The sequence below is a fragment of the Oncorhynchus keta genome, chromosome 23 (assembly GCF_023373465.1).
Source record: "Oncorhynchus keta strain PuntledgeMale-10-30-2019 chromosome 23, Oket_V2, whole genome shotgun sequence".
In the NCBI taxonomy this organism is placed as follows: Eukaryota; Metazoa; Chordata; class Actinopteri; order Salmoniformes; family Salmonidae; genus Oncorhynchus; species Oncorhynchus keta.
The window spans coordinates 5,307,256-5,320,857 of NC_068443.1; the positions used below are offsets into that span (position 1 = coordinate 5,307,256).

At 42.7% G+C, this 13,602-nt stretch overlaps 1 protein-coding gene across 1 annotated transcript in view; it reads right to left on the reverse strand.

Moving 5' to 3' along the window:
• LOC118371447 (sodium channel protein type 4 subunit alpha-like) overlaps positions 1-13,602 on the reverse strand; it is a 120,724-nt gene that overhangs the window by 56,167 nt on the left and 50,955 nt on the right. Inside the window, exons 8-9 of the mRNA XM_052477394.1 lie at positions 578-719; positions 1-134 (exon numbers count right to left, since the gene is read on the reverse strand). The exon at positions 1-134 is cut by the window's left edge and continues 64 nt beyond it. Coding sequence (XP_052333354.1) covers positions 1-134; positions 578-719 — 276 coding nt within the window. The remainder of the gene's footprint in view (positions 135-577; positions 720-13,602) is intronic.

The following is a 13,602-nucleotide window of genomic DNA, read 5'->3' on the forward strand; positions in this document are numbered from 1 at the left end:
TGGATGGTGGCCTGGTTCTGTTCCTCGTAGGCCATGGCCACCACAGCCAGGATCAGGTTGACCAGGTAGAAGGAACCCAGAAAGATGACCAGCACAAAGAAGACCATGTAGGTTTTCCCTGCTGAACGCAGAGTCTGAGGGACAGAGATACAGCAGGTTAACACACACACACGCAAACACACGCACACACACACACACACACACACACGCACGCACGCACACACGCACGCACACACACACACACACACACACACACACACACACACACACACACACACACATTTACATTTACATTTAAGTCATTTAGCAGACGCTCTTATCCAGAGCGACTTACACGCACACACGCACGCACGCACGCAAACACACACACACACACACGCACGCACGCACGCAAACACACACACACACACACACACGCAAACACACACACACAAATGCACGCAAACACACACACACACACACGCACGCAAACACACACACGCAAACACACACACGCAAACACACGCACGCAAACACACACACACACAGGAAGCGCCCGGCTCATAAGAGTGTATACAGAGTATTGTAGGTTGTGTACCTGATGATAGAGGTTCTCCCAGTAGTCCTGGGTCATCAGCCGGAACAGCGCCAGGAAAGCCCAGCCAAAGCTGTCAAAGCTGGTATAACCATAGTTAGGGTTCCTTCCTATTCTCAGACAGTCAAATCCCTCAGGACACTTCCTGCAACACACAGCATCATGCTAGGGTTAAACACATGACACAGCAGTGTTCTAGGGTTAACACATGACACAGCAGTATTCTAGGGTTAACACATGGCACAGCAGTATTCTAGGGTTAACACATGACAAAGCAGTATTCTAGGGTTAACACATGACACAGCAGTATTCTAGGGTTAAACACATGACACAGCAGTATTCTAGGGTTAAACACATGACACAGCAATATTCTAGGGTTAACACATGGCACAGCAGTATTCTAGGGTTAACACATGGCACAGCAGTATTCTAGGGTTAAACACATGACACAGCAGTATTCTAGGGTTAAACACACAGCAGTATTCTAGACACAGACACAGCAGTATTCTAGGGTTAAACACATGACACAGCAGTATTCTAGGGTTAAACACATGACACAGCAGTATTCTAGGGTTAACACATGACACAGCAGTATTATAGGGTTAAACACATGACACAGCAGTATTCTAGGGTTAAACACATGACACAGCAGTATTCTAGGGTTAAACACATGACACAGCAGTATTCTAGGATTAAACACATGACACAGCAGTATTCTAGGGTTAACACATGGCACAGCAGTATTCTAGGGTTAACACATGGCACAGCAGTATTCTAGGGTTAAACACATGACACAGCAGTATTCTAGGGTTAAACACATGACACAGCAGTATTCTAGGGTTAACACATGACACAGCAGTATTCTAGGGTTAAACACATGACACAGCAGTATTCTAGGGTTAACACATGGCACAGCAGTATTCTAGAGTTAAACACATGACACAGCAGTATTCTAGAGTTAAACACATGACACAGCAGTATTCTAGGGTTAACACATGACACAGCAGTATTCTAGGGTTAAACACATGACACAGCAGTATTCTAGGGTTAACACATGACACAGCAGTATTCTAGGGTTAAACACATGACACAGCAGTATTCTAGGGTTAACACATGACACAGCAGTATTCTAGAGTTAAACACATGACACAGCAGTATTCTAGGGTTAAACACATGACACAGCAGTATTCTAGGGTTAAACACATGACACAGCAGTATTCTAGAGTTAAACACATGACACAGCAGTATTCTAGGGTTAAACACATGACACAGCAGTATTCTAGGGTTAACACATGACACATCAGTATTCTAGGTTAAACACATGACACAGCAGTATTCTAGGGTTAACACATGACACAGCAGTATTCTAGGATTAAACACATGACACAGCAGTATTCTAGGGTTAAACACATGACACAGCAGTATTCTAGGGTTAAACACATGACACAGCAGTGTTCTAGGGTTAACACATGACACAGCAGTATTCTAGGGTTAACACATGGCACAGCAGTATTCTAGGGTTAACACATGACAAAGCAGTATTCTAGGGTTAACACATGACACAGCAGTATTCTAGGGTTAACACATGACACAGCAGTATTCTAGGGTTAAACACATGACACGGCAGTATTCTAGGGTTAACACATGACACAGCAGTATTCTAGGGTTAACACATGGCACAGCAGTATTCTAGGGTTTAACACATGACACAGCAGTATTCTAGGGTTAAACACATGACACAGCAGTATTCTAGGGTTAAACACATGGCACAGCAGTATTCTAGGGTTAACACATGGCACAGCAGTATTCTAGGGTTAACACATGACACAGCAGTATTCTAGGGTTAACACATGACACAGCAATATTCTAGGGTTAAACACATGACACAGCAGTATTCTAGGGTTAAACACATGGCACAGCAGTATTCTAGGGTTAACACATGACACAGCAGTATTCTAGGGTTAACACATGACACAGCAGTATTCTAGGGTTAACACATGACACAGCAGTATTCTAGGGTTAACACATGACACAGCAGTATTCTAGGGTTAACACATGGCACAGCAGTATTCTAGAGTTAAACACATGACACAGCAGTATTCTAGGGTTAAACACATGACACAGCAGTATTCTAGGGTTAACACATGACACAGCAGTATTCTAGGGTTAACACATGACACAGCAGTATTCTAGGGTTAACACATGACACAGCAGTATTCTAGGGTTAAACACATGGCACAGCAGTATTCTAGGGTTAACACATGGCACAGCAGTATTCTAGAGTTAAACACATGACACAGCAGTATTCTAGGGTTAAACACATGACACAGCAGTATTCTAGGGTTAACACATGACACAGCAGTATTCTAGGGTTAACACATGACACAGCAGTATTCTAGGGTTAACACATGACACAGCAGTATTCTAGGGTTAAACACATGACACAGCAGTATTCTAGGGTTAACACACGACACAGCAGTATTCTAGGGTTAACACATGACACAGCAGTATTCTAGGGTTAAACACATGACACAGCATCATGCTAGGATTAACACATGACACAGCAGTATTCTAGGGTTAACACATGACACAGCAGTATTCTAGGGTTAACACATGACACAACAGTATTCTAGGGTTAACACATGACACAGCAGTATTCTAGGGTTAAACACATGACACAGCAGTATTCTAGGGTTAACACATGACACAGCAGTATTCTAGGGTTAACACATGACACAGCAGTATTCTAGGGTTAAACACATGACACAGCAGTATTCTAGGGTTAAACACATGACACAGCAGTATTCTAGGGTTAACACATGACACAGCAGTATTCTAGGGTTAAACACATGACACAGCAGTATTCTAGGGTTAACACATGACACAGCAGTATTCGAGGGTTAAACACGACACAGCAGTATTCTAGGATTAACACATGACACAGCAGTATTCTACCCAGTGGGGGTAGGGGGGGTGGAAGTAGTTTTCATTTCTTTCAGATACAGTACCTCCTATGTGTGCATGCACTACAATTACATTACATTATTCGTATTATTCAACCTTTTAATGTGGCATTAACATAACCAGTTATTATGTTTTCATCTGGTCGTCAAACAATCCAATCAATAGGATCCTGTAAACCTGGCTGCCAGCACACATACGTGATATGTGAGATGTTTCATAAGTGCGATATGTTACATACGTGTGATATGTTTCATACGTGTGATATGTTTCATACGTGTGATATGTTACATGCGTGTGATATGTTTCATACGTGTGATATGTTTCATACGTGTGATATGTTACATACGTGTGATATGTTACATACGTGTGCTATGTTACATACGTGTGATATGTTTCATACGTGTGATATGTTACATACGTGATATGTTTCATACGTGTGCTATGTTTCATAAGTGTGATATGTTACATACGTGATATGTTTTATACGTGTGCTATGTTACATACGTGTGCTATGTTTCATAAGTGTGATATGTTACATACGTGCTATGTTTCATACGTGTGATATGTTACATACGTGTGCTATGTTACATACGTGCTATGTTTCATAAGTGTGATATGTTACATACGTGCTATGTTTCATACGTGTGATATGTTACATACGTGCTATGTTTCATAAGTGTGATATGTTACATACGTGATATGTTTCATACGTGTGCTATGTTTCATAAGTGTGATATGTTACATACGTGTGCTATGTTACACACGTGTGATATGTTACATACGTGTGATATGTGAGATGTTTCATAAGTGTGATATGTTTCATACGTGTGCTATGTTACATACGTGTGCTATGTTACATACGTGTGATATGTTACATACGTGTGATATGTGAGATGTTTCATAAGTGTGATATGTTTCATACGTGTGATATGTTACATACGTGTGATATGTTACATATGTGTGATGTGTTACATACGTGTGCTATGTTTCATAAGTGTGATATGTGAGATGTTTCATAAGTGCGATATGTTACATACATGTGATATGTTACATACGTGTGATATGTTACATACGTGTGATATGTTTCATACGTGTGATATGTGAGATGTTTCATAAGTGCGATATGTTACATACATGTGATATGTTACATACGTGTGATATGTTACATACGTGTGATGTGTTACATACGTGTGATGTGTTACATACGTGTGATATGTTTCATACGTGTGATATGTGAGATGTTTCATAAGTGCGATATGTTACATACATGTGATATGTTACATACGTGTGATATGTTACATAAGTGTGATATGTTACATACGTGTGATATGTTTCATACGTGTGATATGTTACATACGTGTGATATGTTACATACGTGATATGTTTCATACGTGTGCTATGTTACATACGTGTGATATGTTTCATACGTGTGATATGTTACATATGTGTGATATGTTACATACGTGTGATATGTTACATACGTGTGATATGTTACATACGTGTGATATGTTTCATACGTGTGATATGTTACATACGTGTGATATGTTACATACGTGTGATATGTTACATACGTGTGATATGTTACATACGTGTGATATGTTTCATACGTGTGATATGTTACATACGTGTGATATGTTGTGATATGTTACATACGTGTGATATGTTACATACGTGTGATATGTTACATACGTGTGATATGTTACATACGTGTGATATGTTTCATACGTGTGATATGTTACATACGTGTGATATGTTACATACGTGTGATATGTTTCATACGTGTGATATGTTTCATACGTGTGATATGTTACATACGTGTGATATGTTACATACGTGTGATATGTTACATACGTGTGATATGTTACATACGTGTGCTATGCAGTAATTACAAATAGTAGTGTAATAGTGGGTTTTCTTGGCTTCTTTGAGTGTAATTATTGTGATAGGCTCATGTTCAACCGGTACGGCGTACCCCTACCATTTATTTCGCTGAGGGGGACGCCGTACCGGCCAGTGCCAGCTTACTTTCACCGTTGATTTTACAACCCAAAACAGAGTAAAGGTGGTAATGGACAGCTAAGAGCTAACACTGATGACAGTTAAACCAAGTCTGTACAGTAAACAGATAAAAGTGTTAATTTAACTCCAATAGAGTTGAATTCAACACTGTATCAGATAACATTTGGTCCCAGTCTGCATAGTGTTAAAGTTACTCTACAAGGTAGTGTCACATTTTCAGAGTTAATTAGTGGAGACAGTGGTGGAGAAGTAAGTTCCTCGGCGTCACGGACATGGTCCACCCACACAGCCTCAGGAGGCTGAAAGAAATTGGCTCGTCACCAAAAACACTCACAAACTTTTACAGATGCACAATCGAGAGCATCCTGTCGGGCTGTATCACCGCCTGGTACGGCAACTGCTCCGCCCACAACCGTAAGGCTCTCCAGAGGGTAGTGAGGTCTGCACAACGTATCACCGGGGGCAAACTACCTGCCCTCCAGGACACCTACACCACCCGATGTCACAGGAAGGCCAAAAAGATAATCGAGGACAACCACCTGAGCCACTGCCTGTTCACCCCGCTATAATTCAGAAGGCGAGGACAGTACAGGTGCATCAAAGCTGGGACCGAGAGACTGAAAAACAGATTCTGTCTCAAGGCCATTAGACTGTTAAACAGCCATCACTAACATTGAGTGTCTGCTGCCAACATACTGACTCAACTCCAGCCACTTTAACAATTACAACTTGGATGTAATAAATGTATCACTAGTCACTTTAAACAATGCCACTTTATATAATGTTTACATACCCTACATTACTCATCTCATATGTATATACTGTACACTATACTGTACTCTATACCATCTACTGCATCTTGCCTATGCCTTTTGGCCATCGCTCATCCATATATTTATATGTACATATTCTTATTCATTCCATTGTTGATGTGAAATTGTTAGGTTACTTGTTAGATATTACTGGACGGTCGGAACTAGAAGCACAAGCATTTCGCTACACTCGCATTAACATCTGCTAAACATGTGTATGTGACCAATAACATTTGATTTGATTTGACTCAAAATGGTTTTAAAATTCACGCAAACATTTTTCAGTTGAATTTGAGTTTGAGTTGAATTTACACTGCAATGACTGCAAAATGTAACACTCTGATTTAATTCCGACACTAGAGCTCATTGACTCCTCATAAGGTTGAAAATAGAGAGTGAAATGGGGGAGCGAGAGAAAGATAGATAAATTGAGAGAGAAAGAGCTGAGAGAGTGAGCTGAGAGAGTAGAACTGTAGAAAATGAATTTGAAATGTAGATTTTGTTGTCTCCGCCGGCAAGATAGGGGGCCACGAAAAAAAAAAGTCTAGAGCCGACCCTGGGCACATTAAATGTAATCATGAAGAGAGAGAGCGAGAGAGAGAGTGAGAGGAGAGGAGAGGAGAGGAGAGGAGAGGAGAGGAGAGGAGAGGAGAGGGAGAGAGAGAGAGAGACAGAGAGACAGAGAGGGGGACAGAGAGGTTCCTGTAACACCTCACCTGGTGTACACAGCTGCTTCCTGGAGTTATTCACCCATGATTTATTCCAGAAAAATCACAGGTGCAAAATGTAGCACAGGGGGCAAGTTACACTGATATAACACTATATACAGCCTAAAGCCCTAAACGGTTGAGCGGCCTTATGGTGTTCTGTCCTGGTCCAGTGTACTGAAAGAGTTGTTGTTTCATTACCCAAGCAGGTCCTAACATATTCAGGATGTATAAACTATGGAGGAGGAGTCACATGTAATCTCACAACCTTGTTATTGATCAATGTGACCTTACTAACACCATGCCCAAACCGGATAGATTCGTGCGCCATCATGCGCAAATTGATTTAGTCCCCCCACACCAAACGCGATCACGACACGCAGGATGAAATATCTTAACAAACTCTGAACTAATTATATTAATTTTTTATTAACAGGTCGAAAAGCATTAAACATGTATGGCAATTTAGTTAGCTAGCTTGCAGTTGCTAGCTAATTTGTCCTATTTAGCTAGCTTGCAGTTGCTAGCTAATTTGTCCTGGGATATAAAAATTGAGTTGTTATTTTACCTGAAATGCACAAGGTCCACCAATTAATCCAGACATAAAACAGTCCACCGAATAATTTCTAGTCATCTCTCCTCCTTCCAGGCTTTTCTTCTTTGGACTATATAGCCTCCACATTGACTCTGTACCGGTACCCCCTGTATATAGCCTCCACATTGACTCTGTACCGGTACCCCCTGTATATAGCCTCCACATTGACTCTATACCGGTACCCCCTGTATATAGCCTCCACATTGACTCAGTACCGGTACCCCTGTATATAGCCTCCACATTGACTCTATACCGGTACCCCCTGTATATAGCCTCCACATTGACTCTGTACCGGTACCCCCTGTATATAGCCTCCACATTGACTCTGTACCGGTACCCCTGTATATAGCCTCCACATTGACTCTGTACCGGTACCCCCTGTATATAGCCTCCACATTGACTCTGTACCGGTACCCCCTGTATATAGCCTCCACATTGACTCTGTACCGGTACCCCCTGTATATAGCCTCCACATTGACTCTGCACCGGTACCCCCTGTATATAGCCTCCACATTGACTCTGTACCGGTACCCCCTGTATATAGCCTCCACATTGACTCTGTACCGGTACCCCCTGTATATAACCTCCACATTGACTCTGTACCGGTACCCCCTGTATATAGCCTCCACATTGACTCTGTACCGGTACCCCCTGTATATAGCCTCCACATTGACTCTGTACCGGTATCCCAGTCTCAGTGTGGGGGTAAAGCAGTGTGTTTAGAGTCTCAGCTTGGGAGTATAACAGTATGTTTAGAGTCTCAGCTTGGGAGTATAACAGTATGTTTAGAGTCTCAGCGTGTGGGTAAAGCAGTATGTTTAGAGTCTCAGCTTGGGAGTATAACAGTATGTTTAGAGTCTCAGCTTGGGAGTATAACAGTGTGTTTAGAGTCTCAGCTTGGGAGTATAACAGTATGTTTAGAGTCTCAGCGTGTGGGTAAAGCAGTATGTTTAGAGTCTCAGCGTGGGGGTAAAGCAGTATGTTTAGAGTCTCAGCTTGGGAGTATAACAGTATGTTTAGAGTCTCAGCGTGGGTGTATAACAGTATGTTTAGAGTCTCAGCTTGGGAGTATAACAGTATGTTTAGAGTCTCAGCTTGGGAGTATAACAGTATGTTTAGAGTCTCAGCGTGTGGGTAAAGCAGTGTGTTTAGAGTCTCAGCGTGGGGGTAAAGCAGTATGTTTAGAGTCTCAGCTTGGGAGTATAACAGTATGTTTAGAGTCTCAGCGTGTGGGTAAAGCAGTATGTTTAGAGTCTCAGCGTGGGGGTTTAGCAGTATGTTTAGAGTCTCAGCGTGGGGGTAAAGCAGTATGTTTAGAGTCTCAGCTTGGGAGTATAACAGTATGTTTAGAGTCTCAGCGTGGGGGTAAAGCAGTATGTTTAGAGTCTCAGCTTGGGAGTATAGCAGTATGTTTAGAGTCTCAGCGTGGGGATAAAGCAGTATGTTTAGAGTCTCAGCTTGGGAGTATAACAGTATGTTTAGAGTCTCAGCTTGGGAGTATAGCAGTATGTTTAGAGTCTCAGCTTGGGAGTATAACAGTATGTTTAGAGTCTCAGTGTGGGGGTAAAGCAGTGTGTTTAGAGTCTCAGCTTGGGAGTATAACAGTATGTTTAGAGTCTCAGCGTGGGGGTAAAGCAGTGTGTTTAGAGTCTCAGCTTGGGAGTATAACAGTATGTTTAGAGTCTCAGCGTGTGGGTAAAGCAGTATGTTTAGAGTCTCAGTGTGGGGGTAAAGCAGTATGTTTAGAGTCTCAGCTTGGGAGTATAACAGTATGTTTAGAGTCTCAGCATGGGAGTATAACAGTATGTTTAGAGTCTCAGTGTGGGGGTAAAGCAGTATGTTTAGAGTCTCAGCTTGGGAGTAAAGCAGTATTTTTTGAGTTTTAGCGTGTGGGTAAAGCAGTATGTTTAGAGTCTCAGCGTGGGGGTAAAGCAGTATGTTTAGAGTCTCAGCTTGGGAGTAAAGCAGTATTTTTTGAGTTTTAGCGTGTGGGTAAAGCAGTATGTTTAGAGTCTCAGCTTGGGAGTATAGGAGTATGTTTAGATTCTCAGTGCGGGGGTAAAGAAAACAACCAGATGTAGCTAAACATACATCGACCTGTCTTTTTCGAAACAGCAGAAATCATAAAATCCATTGGTCACTCCATTGGAGTCCATTGGTCACTCTTACAGAGGTTGCTAAAAGTAGCTAAACATAGTCAAAAATCCAAATTATAGAGACAAAATGTGTGTGTGTGTGTGTGTGTGTGTGTGTGTGTGTGTGTGTGTGTGTGTGTGTGTGTGTGTGTGTGTGTGTGTGTGTGTGTGTGTGTGTGTGTGTGTGTGTGTGTCATCATAATGTATTTGAATCTTTAATTTGGAAACCTAGTCAGGGATTACTTGTTGGAATACACTCAAAAGATTAAACTTCCTCTATGTTTTATGTCCTCACTGCTATTGACCTACTTACAGTAATGTGTCGCCTACATGGATAACCTCACTAAAGGTTCAGCTCAAATGTAACAAAAGTCTCCAAAACAGTTATTTCTTCATGATTCTCTTCCGAGGGTAGACCATTGTCACTTCCCAGACAAGGTATCTTCAATGAACAAGTACTGTACCCGCCCGTCTGATAAAAAGAACAAAGAAACTGAAAAAATGTGGTTTCTGACCTCTCTCTCTCTCTCTCTCTCTCTCTCTCTCTCTCTCTCTCTCTCTCTCTCTCTCTCTCTCTCTCTCTCTCTCTCTCTCTCTCACCCCCCCTCCCCCCATCTCAAAATAATTGTGAGAGATTAGATCTGCGTTTTGAGTTTCTGCAAACAGCATAGCACTGGCCTCTGTCTCTCTGTGTGTGAGCATCAACAAGGACTCTCTCGTAAAATATATTTTTCCTCAATAAAACAACCCAGAATGAATAAAGGTTAAGTACAATTCAAGTTTCCAACCAGGTCAATCTTGTTCATCTCATTGTCAATCACACATATATGAATTTTCCGGAAAATCCAACCTTGAAAATGTGCTCATTGCCAACAAAGGTCTGAACGAAAGACTGAGACAAAGTCAAATATAATATACCACATCCGTTCCTTAAATATGGAATATCGGAAAGCCAAATATAACTCTAAATTCTATTTTCTGTCGTCTTCTCAGAAGCGATTAACAAAAACACCTAATGGATAAGCTATTTGTTGAAAAACCCTGGGATTTCAGATTTACCCAGATGGGTATTTAGTTCAATATAACCCCTGGAACAGCCATGTCATGGCCAGAGTCATCCCTCCCTCCCTCTCTCCCTACCTCTCGTTGTGATATGTTTCAAAATGCTTTGGATTTAAGGGATTAAAGATAGCGTGGGCTGAGTAGCCATATTTGGTAGGTTTCAAACTACAGACTGATTGGGAACAGAACAGGACCCATCTAACCTGACAGAACAGGACCCATCTAACCTGACAGAACAGGAACCATCTAACCTGACAGAACAGGACCCATCTAACCTGACAGAAGAGGACCCATCTAACCTGACAGAACAGGACCCATCTAACCTGACAGAACAGGAACCATCTAACCTGACAGAACAGGAACCATCTAACCTGACAGAACAGGACCCATCTAACCTGACAGAACAGGACCCATCTAACCTGACAGAACAGGAACCATCTAACCTGACAGAACAGGAACCATCTAACCTGACAGAACAGGACCCATCTAACCTGACAGAACAGGAACCTGACAGAACAGGACCCATCTAACCTGACAGAACAGGACCCATCTAACCTGACAGAACAGGGACCATCTAACCTGACAGAACAGGGACCATCTAACCTGACAGAACAGGGACCATCTAACCTGACAGAACAGGGACCATCTAACCTGACAGAACAGGGACCATCTAACCTGACAGAACAGGGACCATCTAACCTGACAGAACAGGAACCATCTAACCTGACAGAACAGGACCCATCTAACCTGACAGAACAGGGACCATCTAACCTGACAGAACAGGAACCATCTAACCTGACAGAACAGGAACCATCTAACCTGACAGAACAGGGACCATCTAACCTGACAGAACAGGAACCATCTAACCTGACAGAACAGGGACCATCTAACCTGACAGAACAGGGACCCATGTAACCTGACAGAACAGGACCCATCTAACATGACAGAACAGGACCCATCTAACCTGACAGAACAGGGACCATCTAACCTGACAGAACAGGAACCATCTAACCTGACAGAACAGGGACCCATCTAACCTGACAGAATAGGACCCATCTAACCTGACAGAACAGGACCCATCTAACCTGACAGAACAGGGACCATCTAATCTGACAGAATAGGACCCATCTAACCTGACAGAATAGGAACCATCTAACCTGACAGAACAGGACCCATCTAATCTGACAGAACAGGACCCATCTAACCTGACAGAACAGGGACCCATCTAACCTGACAGAAAAGGCCCCATCTAACCTGACAGAACAGGACCCATCTAACCTGACAGAACAGGACCCATCTAACCTGACAGAACAGGACCCATCTAACCTGACAGAACAGGGACCATCTAACCTGACAGAACAGGGACCATCTAACCTGACAGAACAGGACCCATCTAACCTGACAGAACAGGAACCATCTAACCTGACAGAACAGGAACCATCTAACCTGACAGAACAGGACCCATCTAACCTGACAGAACAGGACCCATCTAACCTGACAGAACAGGAACCATCTAACCTGACAGAACAGGGACCATCTAACCTGACAGAACAGGACCCATCTAACCTGACAGAACAGGACCCATCTAACCTGACAGAACAGGGACCATCTAACCTGACAGAACAGGACCCATCTAACCTGACAGAACAGGGACCATCTAACCTGACAGAACAGGAACCATCTAACCTGACAGAACAGGGACCATCTAACTTGACAGAACAGGGACCATCTAACCTGACAGAACAGGAACCATCTAACCTGACAGAACAGGGACCATCTAACCTGACAGAACAGGACCCATCTAACCTGACAGAACAGGGACCATCTAACTTGACAGAACAGGGACCATCTAACCTGACAGAATAGGACCCATCTAACCTGACAGAACAGGGACCATCTAACTTGACAGAACAGGGACCATCTAACCTGACAGAATAGGACCCATCTAACCTGACAGAACAGGGACCATCTAACTTGACAGAACAGGGACCATCTAACCTGACAGAATAGGACCCATCTAACCTGACAGAACAGGGACCATCTAACCTGACAGAACAGGAACAGGGTTTCTGCAGTAGTGTGAGTAGGGTTTCTGCAGTAGTGTGAGTAGGGTTTCTGCAGTAGGAGGTAGTCCTATACAGTAGTGTGAGTAGGGTTTCTGCAGTAGGAGGTAGTCCTATACAGTAGTGTGAGTCGGGTTTATGCAGAAGGAGGTAGACCTATACAGTAGTATGAGTAGGGTTTATGCAGTAGTGTGAGTAGGGTTTCTGCAGTAGAAGGTAGTCCTATACAGTAGTATGAGTAGGGTTTCTGCAGAAGGAGGTAGTCCTATACAGTAGTGTGAGTAGGGTTTCTGCAGTAGGAGGTAGACCTATACAGTAGTGTGAGTAGGGTTTCTGCAGTAGGAGGTAGACCTATACAGTAGTGTGAGTAGGGTTTCTGCAGTAGGAGGTAGACCTATACAGTAGTGTGAGTAGGGTTTCTGCAGTAGGAGGTAGTCCTATACAGTAGTGTGAGTAGGGTTTCTGCAGTAGGAGGTAGTCCTATACAGTAGTGTGAGTAGGGTTTCTGCAGAAGGAGGTAGTCCTATACAGTAGTGTGAGTAGGGTTTCTGCAGTAGGAGGTAGACCTATACAGTAGTGTGAGTCGGGTTTATGCAGAAGGAGGTAGACCTATACAGTAGTATGAGTAGGGTTTATGCAGTAGTGTGAGTAGGGTTTCTGCAGTAGGAGGT